Here is a 27,395-nt window from a genome sequence, read left to right as displayed (position 1 = left end):
TTAGAGTCAAGTCTACAATATGCAATAAGCAAATTAAATAGTACAATATTGCCATTACGAGTGATTTCTTCAATACAAGCATACTTCAGAGCTTTATTTCTTTACTCAACTTTTTGACTCATATGTCGGACATCAATGATCCAAAGTTTATACCATATTCAGTGGCTTACAGAAAATAAATTTATCGTCTCACTCCAGTTCCTATATGAAAAAAGTCAACACCAAAATGGTACCACATTGGCTGCTTCAGCAGATGACAAGAACTGAATGGGCATACAGAGAAAACTATCTTCTCACTACACATTTTCATGTATATTACTGAAGGTTGTGATCTGGCACTCTATGGTGAAATAGATCGCTTCAGCCTCAAAGACTTTCAGACAATCATGCTCTTATCACATGCTTTCAATATAAAAATTTTAAACCAATTTATTTTCATGGGATCTAACTCATAAAAAGTGTTAAGTTGAAGAGATAGCAAATTGGTAGGGGAATAAATATGCACATAAAAAAGCAGGATGTATAGTGATTTGCAGATTATATGCTACTTAAAGTAATGCAGAAAGTTTGGGGTTTTTTTTTATAAACTTGTGCTGTTAATGTGTGTTATCTGTCCCCCTTACCACCTCCCCGAGCATGTTGGGGGTAATACGCTAGCTTTTTCCTCCCTTAAAGTTTCCCATCCCGGCCACCCCATAGGATGTGTTAGCATAGACGCCACTGATGTTTTAACCACTGTACGCCAATCTGCTGACAGTAGCTTCAGGCAACATGTTGGTTAAAATGGCAATAGGTGACTATATATTATCTGCATAAGAACTCTGACTGTTGGTACTATTGGTGGAGCTAAGTCATGACAGCAGCAAAGAGAAATTTTAGGAAAACAAGTTTAGTTCAGACAAGGCCTTAAAAAGGGCAAGCCCAAACTTACCAAAGAGAATTTTTTTAATTATGTATTTATTTAGGACATTTTAACAGGTTTACAAATCCTTGCATGTAAATATCAGAGACTACACAATAATAATTTCAACAGTGAGCTTTGGTTTTGAGAAACATCATAGAGCAATATAAAACAGAGATCTGATTTTTAACAGGCTGTTAACCTGTCACAGAATGAGCATCTTTACACTACCTGTGATATGTCATTTGTAGTGATTATTAAATTGAGAGAAATCACCAAAGAGAACTTTTTATAAATCAAGTGACTTGGCCAAGAAACAACTGTCCAAAGGCCTGGAACTTCTCCATTTAATAAAAAGGTATAAACTCTTTAGAACTCTAATTTCTAACAAACAGAACAAAGGCAAACGATCAAGGGAAACAGTGAAGCTGGAAGCAAGAGTAATAGATAAGAAAAGACAACATTTGAACCCAGTTTTGGAATGCATCTTTAAATTATAGGGAAAAAACATTCTAATGGATGAGCAGAAAGATAATACTTGAAAATGTAAGTTTAGCTGAAGACCCTGAAATGTTGGAAATGTACAGATTTTAAATCCTTTCCAGGTACTGCTTTATACCTGTATACTCTTTCACCCAAAGAACTCAAAGCATTTTACAAACGCTAACTGAACATACCACCACTATAAGAAAGGGAAGTACATCAGACTGTATGAAAAGCACACAGAGTATGTAACTTGCCCAAAGTCACACAGCAAGACAGTGGCAGACCCAGGAACAAAACCTGACATCCAGGCCATTATCCAGTTGTTAGAACACCACAATGATCTGTTAACATGTGAGATGCAAGTGGTATAAAACCTCTTTTTTAAACAGAGATGATTTAGAATTTTATCCAATTACACACAGGATTAGTTCTTGATTACAGAAAACAGGTTTACTTTAAGCAATTACTTGATATGCCTAAGCACTGGCACATGTTAGTCAAAGTAGCCATTTTTGTAAACAAGTTTAATAAGAATTACTGAGATACTCTTAATTATAACTCGTGCCACTAAAGCTGCTAACTTGTACTCTAACCAACCAGGTTAGGTGTTGGGGGGTTTTGAGGGTTTTTTGTTTTTGTTTTGTTTAAGGATTCATAACTTTACCATACAAAAATAAAACAAATTTGACACATGATAGGCAAGATCTCTATACAAAACTTTCAGAGAGCATTTCACTGCTAGGTTACAATCCAAGGGTGAATCAGGCAAGAATAACCAAAAGTGATTACTAATCTCATGGCTTCTCAGGTGCAAAAGTAAGAAAATGTCATGGTGTCAGGATAGCTCCCATTGCACACACCACCACAAAAGAGCTTAAATGGCAACGCTGCAAGGATTGCATCAACCATAAAGACTGGACTTGTGTTCTGACATCTGAAAGTGGCCCTTCCAGGTAAGCGTTCACATACAGTGGACACAAAGTGCGAGAAAACTAGCAGTGTCACTACCTTTTTGCACCTCTTCTGTTGATAAACACACCTCTAGATAAACTTCAACCTCTAGAACTGGCTAACAGTCACACTTTATGAAGTACAGTTCTATAGTGCACACTACTCAATTTCTCCATCTTTATATAATAAAAACATACTGAACCATTAAGTATGCACATGCCTAAACCTTATTATCATTTGCTGTAACTTACTTTCTTCATCCATCCCTGCCTTCCTTGTCACCCTCATTCAAGTCTAAACTGTGGATTGTAAGTGTCTTGTGACAGGAGTCTTAACTTTCTAATCTTCTGTAAAACACCGAATTAATTTAATTTAATATCCAAAATTGTTAAGCACTAAATTCACGTACTAAATTGTAAATGATCAAACTCACATAAATATCTGGACATTTGGGCACACTTAAAAACAGTAGAATATTAGTCTGTAATATGGAATTGACTCTGTGATAGTTAAAAACATCAGGAATATTTGGATTCCATATAGAACATTGGAGTGGCATGCCTTGACTTACTTCTGCTACAGATAGCTTGACCTAATTATGTAACAGCATGATCTAATTACATAAAAAACCCCACACAATTTCCCAATAATTATCTAGTTGCAACAAAAAGTATCCCCATTACATATTTACTCAAGAGACTTGAGCTGCTCTGAAATACCACTTGTTCTATTTGTCTAAATTATGGACTGAGGGAAACGGATGCAATTCAAATCACTGTGTTAAATAGCTTTTGTTCCCTAACCATTACTTCCATCCACAAGAGTTACGTATTTACCTACAAATAAAAGCCAACATTTCATCCTTTATCCCTCCTACTGAGTTTTCTCCCACCCCTCCATAACTTGAGTTAATTTCCCAGGCTTTTTCGATGTATGTCACATTATTTTAACAAGTATAGAGTTATTGTACTGACTTGGTTTTACACAAATAAGTAAGGAAATAAAGTGTGCTTCATAGGAAGCTAATTAATTAGCAACAGCAAATCACAGAAGTTCAGATGAATTATGCACAAAATTGGAGTAGAAAATAGCTCGCCTGGGAGATCTTCAGATAACCTGTACATTATTAAGAATATACAAAAGTTAATTTTATAGCTAATACATTCCTTGAGGCAGCCATTAGACTTCATTAATTGAATGAGTTGAATTATAATTCCTTTATTAAAAAAGAGCAGGGCTTAAAATAGGTAACTATTTTTAAAGGCTTTTGTTTTTTGTTTTGTTTTTTTCAAGTGTGAAGGAAGTTTTGTCCTCTTTTCCACACATCAGTACTCTGCTCCAAAATATTTTTTAGAGAAAACAAGCAAGTAACTAAGAAATATGAAACATTTCGATCATCATCATCATCATATTCTTAAAGAGGAATAAACACTACACCGCACTCTTAAGTAATGTTATCAATTTTAATTGAAAGTAAGATGAATAAAAAAGGTTCTGGCTTCCTCAGGGCTTAATCAAAACAAATTATTTCTTTATATAACAGATTATTAGTATTAGTATTAACAGTCATATCACCACACTTATTCAGGTGCCACAGGACCGTCTGTTGCTTTTTACAATATTAACAGTCCCTCAAAGTTTAGCAATTCATCAATAGTCAGTTACAGGAGAGATATTCCTCATCATGTTTAAAATGAAGAATGATCATTAATAATTGTTTAAAATCTATTCCCAACTACCACTATCTTTTCTGTAATTGAGAAAGTCAGCAAGTGACCTAACTGAAGGGGGGTGGAGGGGAAGAGAGGGTGTGTTTAAGAGATCCTAGGCTCAGAACACAAAGGAGTGCTTTAGTTTTCTGGGACCAGATGCAACTAGACCTTCTTCAGAGTGGCAGACTCACTTTACTACCACCTCCAATATGAGTGGGAATTGTATCTGTTTCTGGTAACCAAGAGCAGTTAGGATTACAAAACATTTGTAACTCTTGACTATATTCAGGAGGTAGGGATAGGTGATCCAACCCCCCCTCTTCTCCCCAAAAGAGGTGTCTCTTCTCACCATGGTCTAAGATTGTTTCTTAATCAGAAAGATGGTAATTATGTTAAGAGATAGCCTGCACCCCTGAGACACCCTCCCAGTACCCCAATCCCCTGCCCCAGCCCTGATCCCCCTCCCGCCCTCCGAACCCCTTGGTCCCAGCCCAGAGCACCCTCCTGCACTCCAAACCCCTCATCCCCATTCCCACCCCAGAGCCTGCACCCACAGCCAGAGCCCCACACACCCCTGCACCTCAACTCCCTACCTCAGCCCAGAGCCCCCTCCTGCCCTCTGAACCCCTCAGTCCCAGCCTGGAGCACCTTCCTGCACCTCAAACCCCTCATCCTCAGCCCCATCCCAGAGCCCACACCCCCAGCCAGAGCTCCCCCACACATACCCCACACCCCAGCCCAGAGACCCCTTGCACACCCTGAACTCCTCATTTCTGGCCCCACCCCAGAGTCTGCACCCCCAGTGGGAGCCTGTGCCCCCTCCCGTACCCCAACCCCCAATTTCACAAGCATTCATGGGCCGCCATACCATTTTTATACTCAGATGTGGCCCTCAGGCCAAAAAGTTTGCCCACCCCTGGTCTAGGTACTTCTTCTTAACCTATGCACAATGTGCCTCAAGTGGCACATGACCAGAATTCATCTCTGAATTTGGTCTGCTGGTTGGATCAGTAGCTTCTCTGGCTCGGGCCGGGTACTGATGGGGACTGTGATGTGAACACTGATCCATGCCCCCCGTCTAGGTACTTAGACATGGAAAAGCTATCTAACTGGGGAGAGACGGGGGGCTTTTCAGTCTTGCTGAAAAAAGGCATAACAAGATCCAATGGCTGGAAGTTAAAGTTAGACAAATTCAACCTTGAAATAAGATGCAATTTCCAACCAGAGAGAGTAATTAAACATTGGAACAGTTTAACAGGGATGGCGCTGGACACACCAACACTTGGAATCTTTAAGATTTGATTAGATATCCTTCTAAATGATACACTTTAATCTAGCTTCTGAGAGAAATTCTATAGCCTGTATGCATGGGGACGGGGGTCAGGCTGGATGGTCATGGTGGTCCCTTCTGGCCTTGAAATCTGTGAATCCTCTTGCTCATCCCCTTCCTTTGTGGGTCATGGGGAGAACAGGATTGCCTGTTCTACCCTCAATATGCTCATAATACTTGCAGCTCTGTATTAAAACAATGACTATAATCAAATCTCATGCTTCAGAGCCTCAGCCAGTTGCCTGCAGGAAGAATTTTTTTCTGCCCAGTGCCCAACTGGCACAACATATTCATGGGGTGGGAGTGGGGGGGGGGGTGTTTCATCTTCCTCTGAAGCATCAGAAATTGTCTGCAGCCGAAGATGGGATACCAGATGGAATGGACCAGTAGGTACCTTTAAATAGGTACAAATAATCCTCTTTCTTAAATGCCTGGCTGGCGTACTTGCTTACATACTTAATCACCAGATTTGGGGTTGAAAAGAAATTTTCTCCCAGGTCAGATTGGCAGAGCCTTGGGAAAGCAGGAGGTTTGCTCTCCTTCCATAGCATTGAGGGGAGGGAGATAGGTGAGATATACCCAGATAAACTTAATCGACACCCTGCCATAACAGGGGCCTTGGGTATTAATGCTTAGTCTCCCCTTTCTCCACTCATAGTGCACAACAGTTTAGTATCCCAAGGCCTGAAATGCTTTAGTCTAATTAAAGTCATTGGGCTCAATGTAGAGATCAGGGTGAAATGTAATCGCCCATGATATACAGGTTGGACTAGATGGTCCCTTCCAACCTCAAGCTCTATGAAAGGCATATAGCAGTCTCTATAGAGTCAGCAAGGAGGCTAATGTGGATCTGGGAGCAGGAATGAATGTATGAAACCTGGGGTCACAGGGGAAGAGAAGACTGATGACTTGAAGTTTATTGAGGAGGCAGAAGGGCCATAATATCCCCTCAACCTAATGGGAAGTCTGAGGAGCTTCTGAGCTTCGCAGATATCTACATTATGATGGAAGGAAAACCCCAGGGAACTTAAGTGCTCCCATGAAGCTCCATTAAGAGATTGACCTTCTCTGATTACATTTAAATCCTTACAAATGCTGGGAATTTTTTTCCAGAAGGAACACAAAGAGATTTAGAATTTCTGTTCCTTTTTTTACTAAAGAAATATAAGCTCGTGGTAGTTCACTTTTCATTTTAGTGAAACTTTTAGAAGCATTATAGTACATAGACATTTTCCTTCAGGAACATTTAAGCTCTATTTCTTTTTTACTTTATTGCAGATTTGAACAAATTTATGCAGCAATAATACCTGGCTCCATCAGATCTCTACACTGCTCTGGGTGACAGGCTGCCACCAGAACAAATTACACAAGAACAAAAAGAAAAAGATTTTTAAATGCAATGCGCTATTGGCCTTCTGCAATTTAGTCAGGTAGTCAGCATGTGCTAAATGTGGAATATGCCAAACTGGTGAAGGAGTTTGTTTTTTAAGAAGAAGAAGAAAAATAAAAGAGCAGCTCTGCTAAAGCAATCGTGAATAAAGGCAGCAGAGTAGTTTTCTTTCTAAAGAGCAAATCAAATTACTTAATGAACACTATTTCCTTAAGGTTATTTTGATATTACATCGACAATCTTCTTTCAAAAATGCCAGAAAAATAACCATTGTTCATAACGTTTGCTATTTTCTGTATAAGTGTTCAACAACGGTGCACACTTCAGCCAATTATGCTGTTTTAAGTTCCAATAGAAACATTCTAAGTCTTGTAGTACTTTCCAGATGCATTTGTTGAACATGACCTGAGCCAGTGAGGAAACATGATTAAAATACTAGCTATGGAAATATCAAAAGCAGGAAATCTGAACTCCCATGTGGAAACCCTGCAGCCAATGAGAAGTAAATTTGTAAACTGAATGAGTTACAAGTATTTCGCCTTTTAAAATTATTTACTATTGTTTCCACTTAATTGAATAACTGTGAGAAGTCATCCACCTTTAGAGAAAGGAGAACTTGATTTTAATACTATTCATTATAAACTTACAAGACTTGCTAACATCTCCAAAAAAAAAAGTTCAACAACTTTTTCTCCCCTCTATTTTTTTACAGTCAGTTTAGTATTTGGAAGAGCCAGATGAACACCTCTACAGTAGAAGTTCCCTGTTTATACACAGAACTGGTACTACAAAGGCAACAGCAGTGTAAGCTTCCTCATCACCACCTATTTGTCTCACCTTGACCTAAGACACCACCTCTCTATGGTAAATTTAAATACTTACAAAAGAAACCCAGTGACAAACAAACAAAATGCCAAGAGATCATATTTCTAAAACTCAATTCAAACTTTGAAACATTATGAATCAACTTACCATGTTGTTTCTGCTTTGGATTGTACATTTTCCACCAGCGAAATATAATAAATCCATCTTGAATTCTAAATTGGATAAATTACATAAATAGGAATTTAAGAACACGGATTATAGATCTTTTATGTACAGCAGCTTGAAAAACTGCCTTAAACATTGTAGAAAGATTCCTTCTTAAATCTCTTTGAACAACATTACAATAATAGATCCAAATAACTAATGCCCAATCTTTATGTTATGCAGATACACTAGTGTAACAAAAAAAAGCCTCACTTTCAGAATCCCTCATTTGTTTCCCTCTTAATGCTTTGGACCTCTGGCTGAATCACCAAACAATGTCTGCTCTATATTTCATGTAATTATTAAAATTTATGAAAAAAATGAAGTGTAAGCTGCTTGGCTAAAATAGATCTTTCAAATATTTTAATAGAACTTGGATTTAAGAGTTTTACTTTTTACAGTTTTATAAAAAATTTAAATAAGAGGGCAATGAAATGAAAGACATTAGGGAATAGAATTTTCCTTTATATTCTGAAAAGCATTCTCTTAATACAATCAATAATTTTTACTAGTTTTATATCTGATACTGGAACTTTTCGATTTACAATGCAACAACAGCGGAGAAAGGGTCAATGGGGTTATACAATTTTAAGAGGGAACCAATTTGGCCCCATATCTACTAACAAGAATCAGTTTCATGTTAAAGATCTGCTATTTCTTAATGTAGTCTTACCAACAGGGAAGAAAAATATATTTAAAGAACCATAAGAGTAAATTGACAAACAGGTACCTGATTGACATGTCTTCTGTAATGTAATAGATTTCACGAACCATGACTTTTCCGGACAGGACAGAGAATGAAAAGGAACCTATTTTAAAAGAAAGATTTCATGTAAGGCTTTTTGTCTGTGGGTTTAATTTCTTTTTCTGAACGGGAACAACTGATTCCTGAAACAGTTTTACTTGCGATTCTGGGTGCCTGGGTTTTTGCCCTTACAGACGACTTTCAGAGAGAGTAGAGGACTCAGAACTTTCTGAAATATCAAGCATCTTTAGGGTGTCTCAAGCTGGGCAACTAAAAATCACTAATTACTCTTAAGAATGTAGGTCTATATAACTAAGTTTGAGGAAAGTGATGGGATGACTATTTAGAACATGTAAGATATGTATCAATATCACTGGTTACTATAGATTGTATATAGTTCAGTTAACTTTGTCTCATCTTCCAATTATTTAAGATTCACCATAAAATACACACAATTTTCTGGTGGTAGTAAATCTAACAGCCTTCAGGCCTAGGCCTTCAAATCTAGCAATCTCATCTGGAGCTTTGAACATTTGGGGACAGAGGAGTTAACAAGTAAGCAGACACATCAGCATGGCTCAATTTCCTTTGCAACAAGGCAGGGTGGTGATGGGTCATATATTCTCCCCAATCCTTTTTAACCTTACTTAGAAACAAGAAGTTATGCAAAATAGACATAACCATATTTGTTTTAAAATGACATCAACAAACCAATCAGCGCTAGTCCAGAAATGGGACTAGTGGGATCCAATATCCATGATGTTATTGATTGCGAAAGTTAATAAAGAACACTATGTATTTTGGGTAGCTATCTCCAGTTGCTTTTCCTTAATACAAATTTCACTGCATATAGTTTTTTTTTTTTAAATACAGCATATATATCAAATACTTTATCCAACAAGTGTTGAAGTCATTACAGTCCATGTAATGTAATAAGTGTTGGATTTGAACATGGTTTGGAATTTTTGGATCTCAGATTCCTTACAGGATCAGTAGATTAATACAATTTTTCTATCTTCTATTTTCATTGTATACATGATCAATAGCTGTAGAACAAGTCCAAGATTAAAAAGACAAGTTATTCTGAGTAGCACAGAGAGGGAGGCCTGGGAGATTGGAGAGGAGAGAGAAAATTAAAAGGACAATCAGAGTCAGGTTGTGGGATACAACTTTTCATGACTCAGCATCATATATATTTTGGTAATGTGGGCGAGCACCCAAGTGATTTGTACTGACCTGGTTTATTCCATAAAAATGTTTTTAAATTTAAACAATAAAGAAGAGTTAATGGGTTTTGACAAAGCTCCTTACCAGTATGAATTCTAAATATTACTGTCCCAATAAGAATTAATTGGATGAGCTAGTCCGCCAGTTTATTAGTAATACAATACACCACCATACACAAAGTAAGAGCTTGAGATTCCAGTCCACTCCTTTGCTCTGGATTTGCAGTAGCTAGCTGCACTGCAGAGACAGTGCACTCAGCCCAAAGGGTGGGAGAAGGGAAAAAAAAAATCCTCATGTCAGTCAGCAACAATTTATCTGATTGATTCACAAGGAGCACTGATGGGCTCCAGAGTGAGCCCAAGCCAGTTTTCTTCAGTTGGAAAAATGGGCATTATGATGTATGGCTTTTGAAAGAGAGGGGAAAGATAACAGTGAAAGTTAACATGTGATTTCTTTAACAAACGAAAGTATGGTACCTTTGGGTTTTATAATTTTTGTAATCAACCTGAATTGACCATAAAACCATAAGGAATTTCAAAACAGGAATTTACTGGGATTAGTTTTTTTAATCTACATTAAGAATCATCCTGGAGTTATATGTCAAATACTTTTTTGTTGAAAAAATACTTTGTTTGTTGAAATTAACTATTCTGGTTATTTTGAAAATTACTTTAGTAAACTGAAACTCTCAAGATGTACCCTGTAGTTTTTAATAAGTCACGTTAGGATAAACGACAAAATATTATCAAAGATAATTATTAGATTCACATGTAGCCATATTACTGTAACCACAACTTACCAATATGGATGTAGCCATGTTTATATAATCTGTTCAGAACCAATGTTAAAATAAGTCCAACATTTCGGGAATTATAATAAGTTAGATAGATAATCCATCCACAAGACAAGATTGTAGCTGTTGAAAAGATTAACATATTAGTTTTAGTTCGTATTAAAGTTACACTTGTGTGACCCGATAAAAGCATTGTATACCAAAATACAAAGCCCAGTAACAATGTCCCCTCTTCTCTATTTCCCCCTCCCAATTAAAAAAAACCCATGCAAAAACATGTTTGTAATTAACATGGGCTTTTAACACTGGGGGAGGGAAGGTATCGGTTCTCCATTGCCCTTCTCTCTTCACTCCCACTATCACACAAAAAGTATTTCCCACAACCCAAACAAAACATTATAGATTTGATGGATCTCTATGTGCAGCCATATCCACAACTAAATGGGAACTAAAATGAGAAAACAAATCCTAGCCAAGCTATAATCGCCCCTGATTCAGCACATCTTAGCCCAGCAATTTGTCACATAGCAGTACTTCATGCTAATACAATACCTCTCATTTTTATCAGCAGTGTGAAATTGGAATTTAATGGAAAAAAACATGGGAATTTCAATCCAATTAGAAATATGCCAATCAAAATAAATTTAGGTCTTCTAGTCCCAAAAGTAGTTTTTACATTAGTTGATTAAAATCAAGTAACCTATTTCTAACCAAAATGGTTCATAAAGTTTCCAGAAAGGTCTATCTGAAGGGAACAATCCCAGGCTGGCATGGGATGGACTAGTTTTAACTGGCATTGTACTCATCTCTAATTGATTTATTTTTATAGTTTTAAATAATTGTTGTCTGACTTCAAAAGAATATTTCAAGTTTCATTCACTCCCACCACACACGCAGACACACGCAGACACACACACACACACACACAAAACACAAGATCTGGGCACTTAAAGTTAACGAGTTATTTAAAAAGCAGTGCTTAACAGACATCTTTGAAAATTACTGACAACTCTTTAGGTAGAATAAATCTTTAGATGGAATATATCTTTAGATATGTTTATAAATACTAATTGCATTTATATTGGCTATGACTCCTTTTCTGATTCAGTTGTTGTGAAATTTTAGGTTTACGAACAATGGTCCAGAACCTTGCAAAGATGTATGCAAATCAATAGGAGTACTCACAGTGCATAAATACATACTTAAACCTCTGCAAGATCTGAGCCAATGTAAGAAATGCACATTCCTTAAAAGCGTTAGGATGAACTACAGCATATTATGTAGTTGTGCATTTAATGTGCAGTTATACATTATGTAAACTGAATTTTATAACATACTTCGCTGCATATCCAAGAAACTTAAAGTACTTAAAAATATGAAGCTTCAAAAAACCCATGTAAGAGAAGGATAGTGTTATCCCATTTCAAGATGGGGAAAATGAAGCACAGAAAGAGTATAAGACTATATCTACATTGCCCCACAGTTCAGTGTACAAGGGTGTGAATAGCAATGCTAACCAAAGTGCTCCACCTTAACTGCAACCAGTGTCCAGATGAGAGAAATTAAAGATTCCCAGTTCACAGCAAACTAGGAACTTTTTAGTTTGCACCTGCAGCATCCAAATGGGGGAGTTACAGCACAGCACTTTGGTGCGTACTGCTATTCATGCCCCTGTAGTCCAAACTGTGGGGCAGTGTAGATGACCCCTAAGAGACTTACCCAATATCAGAGTTTTAGTAGCAGAAACTAGTACTAGTACAGAATCCAGGACCCCTAACTTCCTGCTCTTACCATTAATTTAAACATATCCATTGTTGCCCTTCTTCACTACCTGTTTAAATAGCTTATACGGGAAGAGGGGAAGAGAAGGAGAAAGCAGGCTGTGGCCTTTGGGTTCCATGTATCAATACTATATAGAGAGTCATTAAGCACCAGCAAGAGAATACGATTTCACATCTGATGACAATTTAACTAATCTTTATATTTTGAGTGATCTCAGGGTACCTCCCCACCTAAAAATTATGGTTACAAATCTATACAGCATATTTAAAAGTGAGCAATAAAAAAATAGGTCCACAAACGAAATTAAAGATCAGTGCTGCAGTGCCTAACTTTAGGCACCCTGCCACCTAATGGAATCCACAGCCCCCAGTTAAGCGCCTATACAAGGCATGAGGAGAGTTAGGCCCCTAAGAGGGATCCACAAAAGCCAGCAAGCTGAGCAGGGAGCTTCCTAATGTAGCCAATAGGAAACGCCAAAAGGAGGGAGGCACCAATCTCCAAATGGGATTCAAGCCACGAACCCTCTTCTGGAGTTAGGCACCTAAGCCCTTTCTCGCCACCTTCTTAGACACTTTAGTCCAGTGGTTAGCACAGCCACCAAGAAGGTGGGAGACCTAGGTTCAAATCCCCCTCCCTCTCTTATTTGGAGTAAGATTTAAACCCATGTCTTCTCCCTCTCAGGATAGTGTCCTAACTGCTAGGTTATGGGATATTCTGGGATGAGTCTCTCTCAAGTTCTCCTGTAGAAGCCATTCCATTTTGTATAAATAATTAAATATTCATTGGGCCAGAGAAAGAGGGAAAGTAACTCTATAGCCCAATGTTTAGGGCACTCACCTGAGATGCAGGAGACCCCAAGTTCAAGTTCCTGTTCCAGTGAATCTCATTTATTTATACATAGCCCAGTGGTTAGGGCCCTTTCCTGAGAGCGGAAAAGGCATGGGTTGAAATCCCTGCTCCAAATCAGGCAGAAGAGGGATTTGAACCCTGGTCTCCTACATCATAGTTAAGTGCTCTCATCACTGGGCTGAAGATTATAAAGGGGAGCACCAGTACCTACTGCTCCTCCATTTTTTTTTTTTTTTTAGAAAGAGCTCAAACACTTAAATCCAGGAGGATATTCACAGCTGTGAATCCCAAGCAGAGAAAGGTGTCTCTCTGTGGTCCAGATTTAGGCACCTATCTCCCTTAGGATTAGGCCACACCCCTCTCCTCCAATCAGGTAGACATTCTCAGAGGTCACCTACCAGACTGGGTTCTGTAGGTGAGATGGGTGGGGTAATGCCTAGTCTGATGATCCAACTGGAAGTGCAGGGGGAAGAAAGGGGAAGCATGAAATAGGCACAGAGTATCAGGACTGAGGTGGCTGTGCACACACTCATTGGCAGATTTTTAGGTGGAGATGTAGGCACCATCGGATTTTAGGCACCTACAGGGTTAGGCAGTAGCTGAACAAGGGTTTGAGGATGTGAATTTTGGGCTTTCTGCATCAAGTCAGTGTTTTAAATAGGCAAATTTGGGAAGCTTTTTTAAATCCTTTGTTGAAATTACTTTAATCTGTAAGTGTTTTCCCCTTTACCCGCCAAGTTCAGTTCTCACCATCAAAAAGATAGACCCCCCCCCTAACATTAAGGAATATAAAAGTGAAAAAACACTGAAGATAACCTAAGAATCATTTGTACCAAGTTCCAGGGGTGTTAGAACAATTTTTATAGTGGGGGTACTGATAGCCATTGAACCAAACTGTAAACCCTGTATATAATGGAAACCATTTCAAGACAGGGGGTGCAGTAGCATCCCCAGCACCCCTACTTCCAGTACCTATACCAAGTTCACAGAAACATTATAAAGTTGAATTCCACGGTTCATGAATAAATGGGAGTCAATTGCAATTTGCATAAAAATCCTTTATAATGGGGATTAATTGCTAATTTACATAAACGAGACACATAACCAGTGAACTGCCAATTGCAACTGTCCTCAAATGCTGAAAGTGTTAAAATGTAGTTCCAAGCAACCTGCTATGTTAAGAATTTTAAAAATTGCATACTACAAAACAAATACTGGTTGTAAACCAGTTTGAGGCCTTAAATCTTTCACTTAAAGTGTAAAATATTAATATGTAGTGCAAGTTTTGTAGTACATTAGTGATTATGCAGCTTTGCAATTTCTACCTTATTAGTTGCAATCAACAGGAAAGTTTTACTGTCTGTCCCAGGGGGCCTTCCGGAAATGGGGAGGAAAATTTAGCAGAAAGTATTCAGCTCTATAATTCATTCTTTATTACAATCCACCAGAACCAACATTTGGCAATTTTAGTATTTGGTTGAAGACACTTTAAAAAAAAAAAAAAAACTGCAGCTCTTCCTTAGTATGAATTTTTATCTTCATCCATTGACCAAGACAGTTAGGGGCATGAGTGGGTCTGAGCTGTGTCAATGGCATGCAATACTTTTGTTTTATTTTATGTACCCAGATCTCACAATAATGGGCAAAAAATACATTTTAAAATTAAATACAAAAGTAAACAAAAAAGCAAACTTTTTGTTTAGAGTTATTGCAAAGAACTGCTTGCTTTGTATTTACCTTCCAACACTAGTAATAATTTCCTCAGAAAATTTAGTGGAATAAAGTTCCAACAAAAAAATTGAAAAAAAACATACCCGCTTACCAGCTGTAATATATTTATTCCTACAAGAGTGTCATTAATATTTGTACATTTCACCTCACAACACCTGGAAATAGTCTCTCAGAGACCAGTTTATTTGTTACCAGATAAGAGTTAAAATACACAGAATCACTCAATCATCTCCACTAGGATTTACTTCCAACACATCAAACCCATGTGAATAACTCTCTTATTTCCTTTTCCAATTTAATAAATCTTCATATAGTTTATTATGGGATTGGCCTTGTCGTTGGTGTGAGACCTAAAGCACAAGTGACCTGGGGTCAGGGACTGGTCCTTCGGGATCAGAAGTAACCTGAATATTTTTCTGTGATTCTTGGTGCAATTGGCCATCTACCTTAGAGATATGCTCACCTGGATGGCAAGACAGACTGGAGTATCCAAGGGGATCAACTGTGACTCTGTGTTAAAGCTGTTCAAGTGCCTACCGAGTTTGCACTTGGTTGGTGAAATCTAAGTTTAGAACTCACAACCAATTAGGGGTTTGTGCCCTGGTTTTTAATAGTCTGTCCTGAGGTAGGTTCTCATGCTCTTGCATCACCCTTATACTGTGTAACACACTGTAATGCTCCCATTATGGTTTGGTGTGATGTAGAGGCTTTACTGTCACGCACTTGAGTAACCTGCATTACACAACTATGGCTTCCCCATTCCAGTACAATGTGACTGCCCTACACTTGTGCCACATACCTAGTATATGCGCACTATCTCATGTGACAGACACATAAGTGCATCCTGCACTATACACTTATTGCAACACAGACCACTACTACTTTCAAATCTTTTAGAAAACTTAGTCATTCCTCCACATAACAGGAAAAAATGAAATATATTGTTATGGTACTGCATTCTTGTGTGTGTGGATATATATATAAAACATAAATCAAAGAGTTGTTTTAAACTCTCTGGTAGTAGAAGGTGCTTTGCTACTGGAGAGGCCTTCTTCCAGATACAAGATATAAAATTGTGCCCCCAACTTCTTGTTGTCAGTGAAGTTCCCACAGAGGCTTTTTTTTGTTGGGAGGGGGGAAAATAGGAGTAGAGTTAACCTTAGTGATTAGGCCCAATTCTCTGAGGTTTTAAATTGAAAGCAATTATTTGTTTCCTTCTTAAATTGTGTAGTAGTGTTGCTGGGTGCTATTAAACAGCTGCATGATGAATGAAGGGGCTTCTATCTGCAAATATTTTGGGATCTTTCTGGGTAACAGATGCTATATAAGCATCCAATTATCTAGAAAAGTATGTTTAATGGATTCACAAAAACGTTTAACAAAACCAGAATATATTCAACTTACCAACTAATAGCCAAACAACATTGGAGTCGTGTTCTGTCAAAAAGTGTTCCAACTGTGTGATACTTGGGACAAAACTGTCATTTTTTCTTTGTTCCATTGCTAGATTGCTGTTGTATCAGTGTATAAAGGGCTGAAAGAGAAAGATTCCAAACTGAATAATATAGCACAGCAAAACTATCAAAAAGTTCCCACACAAAACTATGTTAAAGAATTCATAATGGTTTAGCTCTCACATAAGGCAGAAGATAAGAATTCACATTCATACCCTATCCCAGGGGTTCTCAAACTTCATTGCACCCTGACCCCTTTCTGACAAGGAAAGTTACTACATGACCCCAGGAGGGGGGACGAAAGCCTGAGCCCACCTGAGCCCAGCTGCCCCGGGTGGAGGGGCCAAAGCACGAGCGCCACTGTTCCGGGGGGGGGGGGGGGGAAGCGGCCAAAGCTTCAGCCCCAAATGGGGGGGCCTGGAACCTGAGCCCCGCCACTAAGGGATGAAGTCCTCAGGACTCAGGCTTCAGCTTTGGCCCCAGGCAATGGGTCTCAGGCTTCGGCCGCAAACAGTGGGACTTGGTCTTGGGCTTTGGCCCCTGGCCCCAGCAAGTCTAACGCCAGCCCTGGCAACCCCATTAAAATGGGGTCACGGCCGACTTTGGAGTCCCAACCCACAGTTTGAGAACCACTGCTCTACCCCATACAAGGCAGGCCAACCTCGTACAAGATTTGTAAAGTTGACTCTAATATTAGAGTTCCCCATATACCTACTTTCTGAGGATTGGGAGGATAACTGCCCAAGATTATTTCAAAAACTTTAGCATCAGAGCACCAAAATATTTTCCCTTTAACTTCATCATGATTCCTAGCTATCCTTTCAGCCACTCCAGTGCCTGCTGAGAAGCCACTACTGAGTAATACAAAGTGCTTCTTCCTGCTACAATGAGTATACTTCCTCAGCACACTCCACCTCCGCCAAAATGGAAATGAACCAAGTCATAAACTGTGTTCTCCCCCACAGGGTAGCAAGACTGAGGACCCATCTAGTAACTAACAAGCTTATAACAGCACAAGTCACACCACAAAACATATCTTTCCACAATGTAAAGGCAACTAATATATACTAAATTAGTTAACCCACAACAAGGAAAGCATTACAAGCAAATGTGGATAAAAGAGAGTGTACCTTTCACATTAACACACAGGAAATTCACTTCTACAAAGTGTTTCTTTCAGAGCAGATTTAAGTCACAGACAGTATGTTTCACAGGGATTACTATACTCTCCAGGAGAATTAAAAAGATCTATCAGTTTTCAGCACGGTGCCTCAAGGCACCAACTAAGGCATATAATAGCTCAGAAACATATTGCATGACTTTTCTTTAAATTTCTTAAGTTCATAATGCCAAACAGAAATGCAGAGTTCGACTTCCAAAAAGGCAGGTGCATCAAAGTGTATGTGCACCAATTAAGTGCATATCTGACCATTTGCACACCCATTCAGTGATTACTTTTCCATATTAGGTGTACAACTGAACACCGAGTGTTTTTAAAAAAAACTCAAGCCTGTAATTCATATTTTTTTCCAAGGAAGTTAAGCCTGGCAGCCATTAAAAGAAGACTAGTTCTTCCTTCTCTTTTTTTCCTTCCTTTCTAAAAGGTAATATGATAGAATATGGCTTCATGCCTTTCCCTTCTCAGTCCCTCATGTCACCCCAGAAATTAGAGTCCTAGACTGGGACCCTGTCTGAAGAACCCAGCATGGTTTTCAGTCGCCAGGTGAGTGCACAGTTACATGTATGCACAATTGCCCAACTTTGCTAGTTTACATCAAGCTCCAAATGAGCAAGCATGTGAAGATTCAGGCACCTGCAATCAGGATCTGTATGCACACAAGCAGATATGCTCAGCTACCTGAGGGCTGAAAGATCTTTTCCAGAGATTTTTCCCTTCCCAAGTGTCATCAACCCAAACATGCACAAAACAGCCTAGAAAGCTGGCCTAGAAAGCATCCATTGAGAGGCACCAGCTCTTCATAGCCATCAAGCTTTGTGTGCATCAAGAGTTACCACCAAGCACTAATGTGACAGGAAGTTTACAACTCTTCCAAAACTAGACCTCTCCCTACACAGAGGCTTGATCATGGCTGCACCCTTAATGCACAGGTGCAGAGAGGAAAAAGATAACGTTATCTGAAATGTGTGCCCCCAGCAAGCTTCTCATCTAGGAAGTTGGTTGGATGGTGCCACAGAGGCTGCCTCACATTACATGTGCTGGGGGAGAGAAATCCTTTGTCTTGACCCCTTTCTCATGGAAGGTGAAAAGGAATAAGGCAAAGATTGCTAGTGGGTGGACAAAAGTGCTAGTCTCTTAGACGAATAGATGCACATGGGAGCATGGATGGGTGCTGAGAGGAGATGCCATGGCAACATGGTCTAATACTTAGATCATCTGTGCCAGTCCCTTAGGCTAACTACATCTGTGCATAGAGATAAATTGGGGGGAGGAGAAGGGAGGAAAGACATCCCAATGGGAGATTGCTTTATGTGTTGGGTCCTTAGTATCTACTCATGCTTCATTTTCCCTGAGTAGTGTCTTTCAGTGCTGCCTGGCATGAGCATTTCTTCTTTAGGACAACTTAATGTCTTCAGTACTGAAACTCCTGCTGCCCTGAGAGGTAGGACAATCTTCACAGCATCCTGCCGTGGAAAGCTCCTGAATAGGCAGACTAGAAAACATCACAAAGAGCTCCATTAATGGGTAAAAAGCAATGACTTCTCCCTGAACTTTGTCTGTTGGCAATTAAGATTGGAATCACCACCATCAATACTTGAAAGAAACATTTCCCAAACTGAAAAGGATAAAAAAAAAAAAAAAAAAAGCCAAAATGTAAGGTATTATGGTGTTCACTGCCTCAAAAAAACCACTGAACTATAGAAATAATGCTACACCCCATCAGGACAGTACTGAGCTGCACCGTCTCCACCAGTAATTATCATCTAGAATATTGCCTCAGCTTTCTATCAAGCATACACCATAAACTCCAGGGGACAGGGACTGTATGTCATAGTTCCTGAGTTAGTAGCACCTTTATCCCCTTTGTGGCCTCCTCAAGGGTCACCCCGTCTTAGGTCTCAAGCCTCTAGCAGTCACGTTTCTCAGGGAGCTAGACCTGGGTCTTAGGTTGCAGGCTCCTGCAATTTACTGTGATTAGCTCATGAAGTCTGATTTTATGAAGCAAAGTACTATTTATTCAAAAGAAAAGCATTACAGAAAAAACATATACAAACAAACAGCTTGTATGCATGTCTAGCTTTCTATTCACCCAACCTCCACATGGGGAAAATCCTAACAGGACTAAAATACTTCAGGCCTTCCCACAGAGCCTGTCTCTGGGCACAGACTCAGTCAGTTCTTGGATCAAGTGCAAGTGACCCTCTTCCTCAGATCAGGTCGGTCACTTTATGCAGTTTCAAGTATTTTGTATTCTTAGGCTTCTTGAACCAGGTCAGACCAGTATATACTATTTCCCTTGAAGGTGTAACCTAAAAAAAGACTTGCAAATACCTAATCCCGAAACAATGTAGATATCATTAATTATACATCATTGATTTTATTTCCTGAACAACATCCCTTTTACTCACCCACTGAGACAGAAATATGATCACTACCAAGCCATAAAGATACATATAACACTTATAAAGCTGATAAAATAATCTTTGAATATTCCATGTTTCACATCTGCCACACACTGTCTTTTCCCTTTCTCCCTAAAGACACCAATGCAAACTGATGGCATTCCAGTAAAACGGAATGCACCTGTCCAAAAACTACAAAGCTATTAGAGTTCCCACCAGTTGCATGCTGGAAGCATGGACCCATTACAACTAGTGTATCTGGAGAAGTAATTTGCAATTAGGAAAACAGGTTATATAAATGTGAGGTAACTGACTCAAATAAAAGCCTACCACTTCTGGACATTACGCATCAGATTCCAATTTTTGAAATAAGAACTCGAAGTTGAGAGAGCTTGAATTACATCTCAAAGTCAGAATCAATATTTCAGAGTTTCAAATTAGTTTTATAGCTATACAGTGCAATGTGACCGTGTAATTAGGTGATGTTTCAAGAAAATCAGTGTTGAAATGAGATCTTTCACCTTTGTCAGAGACATCAAAGTCTATCACAAAACCTAGACCATTACCTCTCAATCAATCTTCTTCCTAGGTAATGTACACACTCAATGTCTATAAGAACCAAGCGGAATATTAGTCATTCCGATTATTTTCAGTTTCACTAGTATGAAAAGATGTGTTGACTGACAGAAAGGACGAGAAAGAATTAATCTAGAGGAAGAAGAAAAATCACTCACCAGAGCAAACTACTCAAGCAGTGGCAATATTCAATGTTACTAGAGTACATGGCTCAACAATCATCCACGAGAAAAGATGAATACAAAACAAAAATAAAATACAATCTGTCAGGATTGAGTGAATCTATGGTCCTTTAAAACAGTATTACCAACACTGGAACATTGCTAATCCAGGAGCAACAGTCTACTGGCTCATTCAGAGGACTGAAAGTCAGGAAATCTATGTTCTGTTCATAGGTTTGTCACTGACATGTTAGATCTTAGGCGATTCACTTTACCTCTCTGTATCTCAAATTCTCCATCTGTCCAATGAGAATAAGCATATACCCATACCATACCTCAGAGGTATATGCTGAGTATTAACTAACTCTTATTCAGAAGATTGAGATTCTCAGTTGGAAGGCAATATAAAAATATATTATGCCAAAGTTTTATTATTATAAGGCAATCTACCTAGAAACGAATATATCTACAATTTTAGCAGAACTCCAAAGAAGAAAGTATTGGGGATGCATGAGGTAGGAGCAAAATTCTGAGAGGGAAGGCTATTTAGTGATTAATAGAGCTAAACAACATTTTGAGATTCAACAGAATCTCCTCCATATGTTCAGCCAGCCCTCTCCTCCATTCATTACCCTTAAATATTATGCAGACCAATGATTTAGTAGCCTAAAACTCTTCAGAAGTAGCATCATTACTGCCCTTCACAATACAGCCTGAGGCAACAGTCAAAACACTAAATATCAGATAATGTGACATGAGTGCCTTATACAACAACATTTACTGTGTTTTCATTTCATCTACTAGAACCATGTTTTAGTTATGCTAACAGTTCAAAAAACACAAGTGCAAGGCATTTTCCTGTTTCTACTGAAGTCAATTGAAGCAAGTTCAACCTTTAACACATTTCAATTGTTTATTAAGAATCATCCATCAAGGGAAAAGTCAGCCCAATTCCTGTAAAGTTATTTCATTGCTATCTAGATTTAAGAACAACTAGTTGCAATACTTTTTAATTTACTTCAATTTTCTAGTTTTCTGGCATTACTTTCTAAAACCTAAGATGTATGAAACAAAGAGAAATATAGTTGGGCACTCCTTTAGAGAAGTTGATTTTACAATGACTCACACTTTTCAGTTTTATTTTAAAATGAAGGGTATGTTTGGTCAGTTATAATACTTATTTTATGTAAACATGATTTGAAGGGAAACTCCTTGCAGTAATGCAATGATGTAGGAAAGTTTAGCTTTTTTATTCAAATTAATAAAAGCTGTTCAAGTTTAAACACTCGTCAGCCCTTGCAACCCCATATATTGCAGCAGTGTGCTACATACACAAGAATTAGAAAATGAAAAGGGACTAAGCTGAGTAAAGAACATAATGCATAATTAGTGAAAAAGTATGATAATAAAGAATTCGATCATTACAAAAAAAATTCTTAATAATTTAGGTTAACTATGATTTTACTAAATCCCTTTATATTGAAAAAATTAAAGAACTACCAGATGTCAAATTTACACAGCCAAGAAGAAAGTGCATGCAAAACAAAAGCCACACTCCCCTATATTTTCACTTCCCACAAAAACAGCCTTCTTGCATGTTTTTACACTGTGCATTTATAATGGCCAATGCTCACTGGAAGCACTGCCTAGGGGGCCAGGCCTTTAGTTGCCAAGTCTCTACTCTTCACCCCCCCCCCCCACCCCAGACCACCTTCACAACCCTCCAGTTAGATTATCCACTCAGTCATGTCTCACCAGTATTGTGGGGAGTTTGGAAAGATAGGGGCTCGGTTATTGACCCCCGTGAGCATCCGATCCCAGGCACTGGTTTTGAAAGGTATTTATCCTTCCTCTACTTCCCACCAGGGGACAGTCTAGAATGTAAGGGGTTTCATGCCCTGCTTAATGGGGAGGAGGGTTTGGTAGTGGACCCTGGGCCCCAGCAGAGGTACTAAATGTCCAACACCCAGGAGCCTCTTACGACTTCCCCTCTCTGCCCAGGAGCCACTTCCTACCAACCACTCTGTTGTCCAAGACTTCAGTCTGTCCCAAAATAGTAATAGAATAAAATACTGATTGAATTTCAGTTCATCTCAGGTTCAGCATGTAGACTCCTCTCCTCCAGGAGAAGGTTCGAGCAGCGCACTTCCTCAGGAGCTCTCCGGGCAGGTGCTTCTCCCTGCCTTGTCAGCCCCATTCTGAGCTGTCCATCTCCCTCTCAAGCTCACCTCCAGCTGAAGCATGCTCTGCAGGTGTGACTGGCCAAGGTCATCTGGGCCCAAAGTTGCTCTTTAACCCCTTCAGATGTAGTATGGGCTTTACACACCCCATCACAGTCCCTGTATCAAGAAGGGCTAGAACTTATTTTTTATTTCAATATTTTCTCAAATTGAATATTTAAATATTTACAAGGCATTCATTAAACCGAGATAAAAAGTGTCATTTAGTCAATGATTCAAGTTTCAAGACATGCACAATGGTACAGTAAGGAAGTGGAGACTAAACCCCTCTGCTCATTACAATGAAGGACTCCTCAAAAGGTGAACCTTCTGCTTTCCTCTGCTCTCTCCCATGGTTATTTTGACAGGTGAGCCCTATACAACATTTTGACTGCACTGGTACAAGTATCTCCACAAAATCAGTATTTAATTTTTGATTAATTACATATGCGCCTACCATAATTCATTCACTAAAGCTCAATTCTAAAATAAACTTCACCAGCTCGAAACCATTTAAACCATCATCTTCAAACAAAGCTTCAGTAAAAAAATACGTCTTGCAATGTACCCTGATGTTCAAACTGACTTTTCAGACTGATGGAGCAAAGTACTCATCTAATAGGATGGATCTTCCACCAAAACCCATCCCACCTGATTCTGTCAGGGTGAAACACAAAGATTGATTTTGGTAAGGTTATAGAAAACCACCTCTGACAGCCTATAAAAGCACTCAGAACTACTGGTAGCCAGCTAAGTCCATAGAGCACAGATGTAACGTGCTCTTCACAAAAAGCACTACCAGCTAAGAGGTAGCTTACGCTTTGGAGTAATCTCCAAGGGTAGCCCCACATAAAGCACTTTGCTATAATCCAACCTGGAGATGACAAAGACATATGTAACTGTGGCAAGGCCTGCATCCAAGAGAAAAAGGCAAGAATGAGATAATCTTGACTACTTTTGCTACCTAGGAATCCCAGCGCAGTGCACAATCCAAAGGGAACTGCAGGGTATGAACTTTAAAAAAAAGGTAACTGTGTCTGTTAATTCAGAGAGCACAATGTATATTAAGAAAATGGACTCAAGGAGTTTACTGCCCATGAACAATAGTGGGCAGGATCGAACCGGGAATCTCTGGAGCTTAGTGCATGAGCCGCTACCGCATGAGCTAAAAGCCAACTGGCTGTTAGCTGAGGCTGTAGAGCAGACTCATTTTCTCTCTCTCTCTAAGTGGTCTTGGTGCCATTAGATGGGACAGAACATTACACCCAGAAGGAGTGTGGGTTACATACTTCCCCTAGCTGAATAAGCGCATCCCGAGCTTCAGAGTCTTCCCAGTTGAAATCCCGGACAAGTTCCCATTTGTAACGCCAACACTCTCCTGTCATCAGCAGGCGGGATCAAACCTGAGACCTCTGGAGCTCAGTGCATGAGTCTCTACTGTATGAGCTAAAAATCAAATGGCTGTTAGCTACGGCTGTAGAGCAGACTCATTTTCTCTCTCTTTCTAAGTGGTCTCAGTGCCACTAGGTGGGACAGAACACCACACCCAGGAGGTGTTCCCGTATCTAGTACAGACCAGGATTCCAGTCTTGGGGAATATGCTTGTGTTTTAGTTTTCCCTATCTATAAATGGGAATAATTTGCCTGCCATCCTTACAAGTATACGTGAGAATTCTATTTTATATTGCCCATTAGTTAATGGTCATAGAGCACTTTGAAAGGAAAATGTAAAGTGCTGCAACATATGTCTGATATTTTCTTTATCAAGTAGCAATAATATTTTGCAATTATATCATGCCTTTCATCAGAAGATCTCAAAATACATTACAGACATTAAACTTAGCCTTACAGCATCTGAGACAAAGGGGGAAAGAACTGACCTGCCTCAAGTGACAGAGAAAGTTGATAGAGCTGGGAATAGAATCTATGAATTCCACTTCCTAGTGCTGTAATCATTCCACCACATGCAGTCCTGTAAAAAACTGATCTACATTATTTATGTCTAGTGTTTTACACTTCAAAAACTCAAAGAAATTGTTTTAATAAACAAATCAGTGATTGGCCAAATATTTCTGTGTAAAACACATTCTTAAACAGCAATTAAATTAATCTCACCCAAGTCTTTCTTCCCAAAAGTCTTTCTCCCAAAGACAAAACCTTTATGTGCATTCTGCACTATGCACGTGTTCAAAAGCCTTTTACATATAAATCACCTCTAACCTGGGTTATATTAATTAGATCTCATTAACAGGGAGGAGTCGTCCTACTCAATATTTGTAGTTATGTAGCAATATTTCTCTTGAGCTGTAATTTCAGCTGCCTTCCCACCTTCCTCTCACATGTTATCTGTCATAAACTTGCTTTTCTTCACTGGAAAAGAAATATTAAAGAGGCACAGATAATGTTATCTCTTTTAGCTCCTGCCAACATGTCATACAACTTTATTTCTTAAGGGATGACTGCTAACAAGCAGTCTTACTTTCCCTTCTTTATGAGATTTTTGACACACTCTAACAAAAATTAATGAATCTGAAACCTAATACTGTTGTTAAGATAACATTTAATAAAGTCATTGCAATAGTCAGTATTTTAAATAGCCTGCCTTGGGAATCAATACTTGATTTACCCAGGGTTTTTTTTTTTCCCCCACCTACATTATCCATACTATCAATTAACTATCCAATCAAGAGCCTCTGCTGGAAATTTAAAAAAACATGGGCTCAGTCTCACAAAGAGAAACAGCTAGCAGTTTCTTTACAATCTCTTCTGATGGAGAATAAGAAAATAAAATCTATTTTCAGTACTGACTGAGAGAAGACACTACATTATCTTCACAGACAGGAGAGGAGAAAAGATCAGCAAACAATGAAATGGAAAGTCATACTGTATAACAAAGCAAAAAAAAAAAAAACCCTGGTTTTATCTCTGTTGCATTACAATAACAAATAGTGTCACAATGGCAAACCCAGCTACTTCATGGTATTGCACTGTGCTACAAACCTTTCAGAACGGTAAGAGAAATATTCTACAGTGCATTACAAATATTTTTAAATTTAAAAAGAGCACTGTTACACAAATAATTTATAATAATTCCCACACATACAATCTCCTTCTCCTGACTCCCCCCCCATAGGATAATATTATGGAAGACCTGTAGACATCCTACAAGGTCACCTGACTTAAGTATGACATGCAACAAGTGGAGACAACTACTAATGTGCTGGTGGTGGAAATCTGGTGCAGAAGCCAATTGGTTGCAGCATAAAGATTTTTTTTAAGTAAAATTTTGTGGCATGTGAAAGGCAAAAGAATATTTTTAGATGGTGTAGACCAGCTGGAAAGTGCTGGCTCCACTGTTGTCTGAGATTAACATTTTTAAGGAGTGCAGAATGACTACTGAAGAAAGCAATGGTGTGACCTTTTAAGAAACCATGAATTGATGTTTACATGGACAACTTCTGTCAGATCTAATATTCCATTTTTAAATTGCGAATAAGATTACGGTGACAACTCTCAGTACACAGATGACTCAGATCTCCTTGTTACTTGTCCATGTGTACATAAACCTGGGTTTGGCATGGAGACTGAACTGGTTGTGCTAGTCAATGATCTGACAATGGACAAAGGTATTAGAATTGTCATGTGCCTTCTATGTTAATAACGAGGTGGTGACTCGACTTCTACTTGTGTGTGACTTCAGTCTTCTCTTCAAGAAAGAATACAAAGGGTAGCTGTGGGCAGCTGATCTGCTTCCCCAGGGCTCCCAACTGTAGAATGTTAAAGGGTTCCATTTTATCACACACACACACCCCTTATTTAATGTGTATACGTAACTATTAGAAGGGTTAGTGAGAAAGCACAGGATGAGGTGTTTTCAGTATGTAGATGATCCTTAGCTTTCTTTTCTAGATGTCTTTCTTCTTGACTCACGTGCTACGGTCAAGCATGTCAACTAATAATGGGGCATGGACCGGAGCAAACTACCAAAGCTCAATCTAAATAAGACTGAAGTGACAATGGTTGGCTGCAAAGCACCTGAACTAGATGGCACAGATAGCATCACTCCTCTGATTGAGGATGTTTGTTCTCTATTAGTTTCCTGAATTCACAACATAGGGATGATGCCAGCTCTCAAGCAGCTTCTGGGCCAGCATATTACAGCAGTGACCAAGACAATTTGTTTGATATGTGCTTGGCCAAAAAGGTAGGTTTTCCATCTGATGCAGACATGGCTACCATTATCCACATCTTTGGACTCCTCAACATTAAACTACTGCAATATGTACTATAAGGGGCTACCCCTTAAATTCATTGGAAACTGAAACACGTTAAATACAGCTGCCCACTTAAGCAATGTGTGACATTTAAGTTGTTGAGTAGGATTTATAAAACATTAACTGGCTTGAGACATACCTACCCAGAGACCACCTCTCTGTGTGTGATATTGTTTCCTCTGTGAATTGTTGGCGATCCCTTG

General features: G+C 38.9%; 1 protein-coding gene across 25 annotated transcripts in view; it reads right to left on the bottom strand.

Annotated features, from left to right (window-relative positions):
- Nucleotides 1-27,395, bottom strand: part of BLTP1 (bridge-like lipid transfer protein family member 1) — a 241,267-nt gene that overhangs the window by 196,843 nt on the left and 17,029 nt on the right. For 24 of the 25 annotated variants that reach the window (XM_042860071.2, XM_065596329.1, XM_065596316.1 and 21 more), the window contains 4 exons: nucleotides 16,331-16,460; nucleotides 10,571-10,687; nucleotides 8,530-8,608; nucleotides 7,743-7,807 (listed from right to left, as the gene is read on the bottom strand). In XM_042860071.2, the coding sequence (XP_042716005.2) occupies nucleotides 7,743-7,807; nucleotides 8,530-8,608; nucleotides 10,571-10,687; nucleotides 16,331-16,427 (358 nt within the window). In that variant the 5' untranslated portion in view covers nucleotides 16,428-16,460. Of the gene's footprint in view, nucleotides 1-7,742; nucleotides 7,808-8,529; nucleotides 8,609-10,570; nucleotides 10,688-16,330; nucleotides 16,461-22,927; nucleotides 23,034-27,395 lie in introns of those variants that run through there. The other variant, XM_065596315.1, reaches the window with a different exon arrangement.

Source organism: Chrysemys picta, chromosome 5 (genome assembly GCF_011386835.1).
Source record: "Chrysemys picta bellii isolate R12L10 chromosome 5, ASM1138683v2, whole genome shotgun sequence".
Lineage (NCBI taxonomy): Eukaryota > Metazoa > Chordata > Testudines > Emydidae > Chrysemys > Chrysemys picta.
The sequence above is the reverse complement of the archived record's forward strand: the minus strand, read 5'-3'. Positions and strand labels throughout refer to the sequence as shown.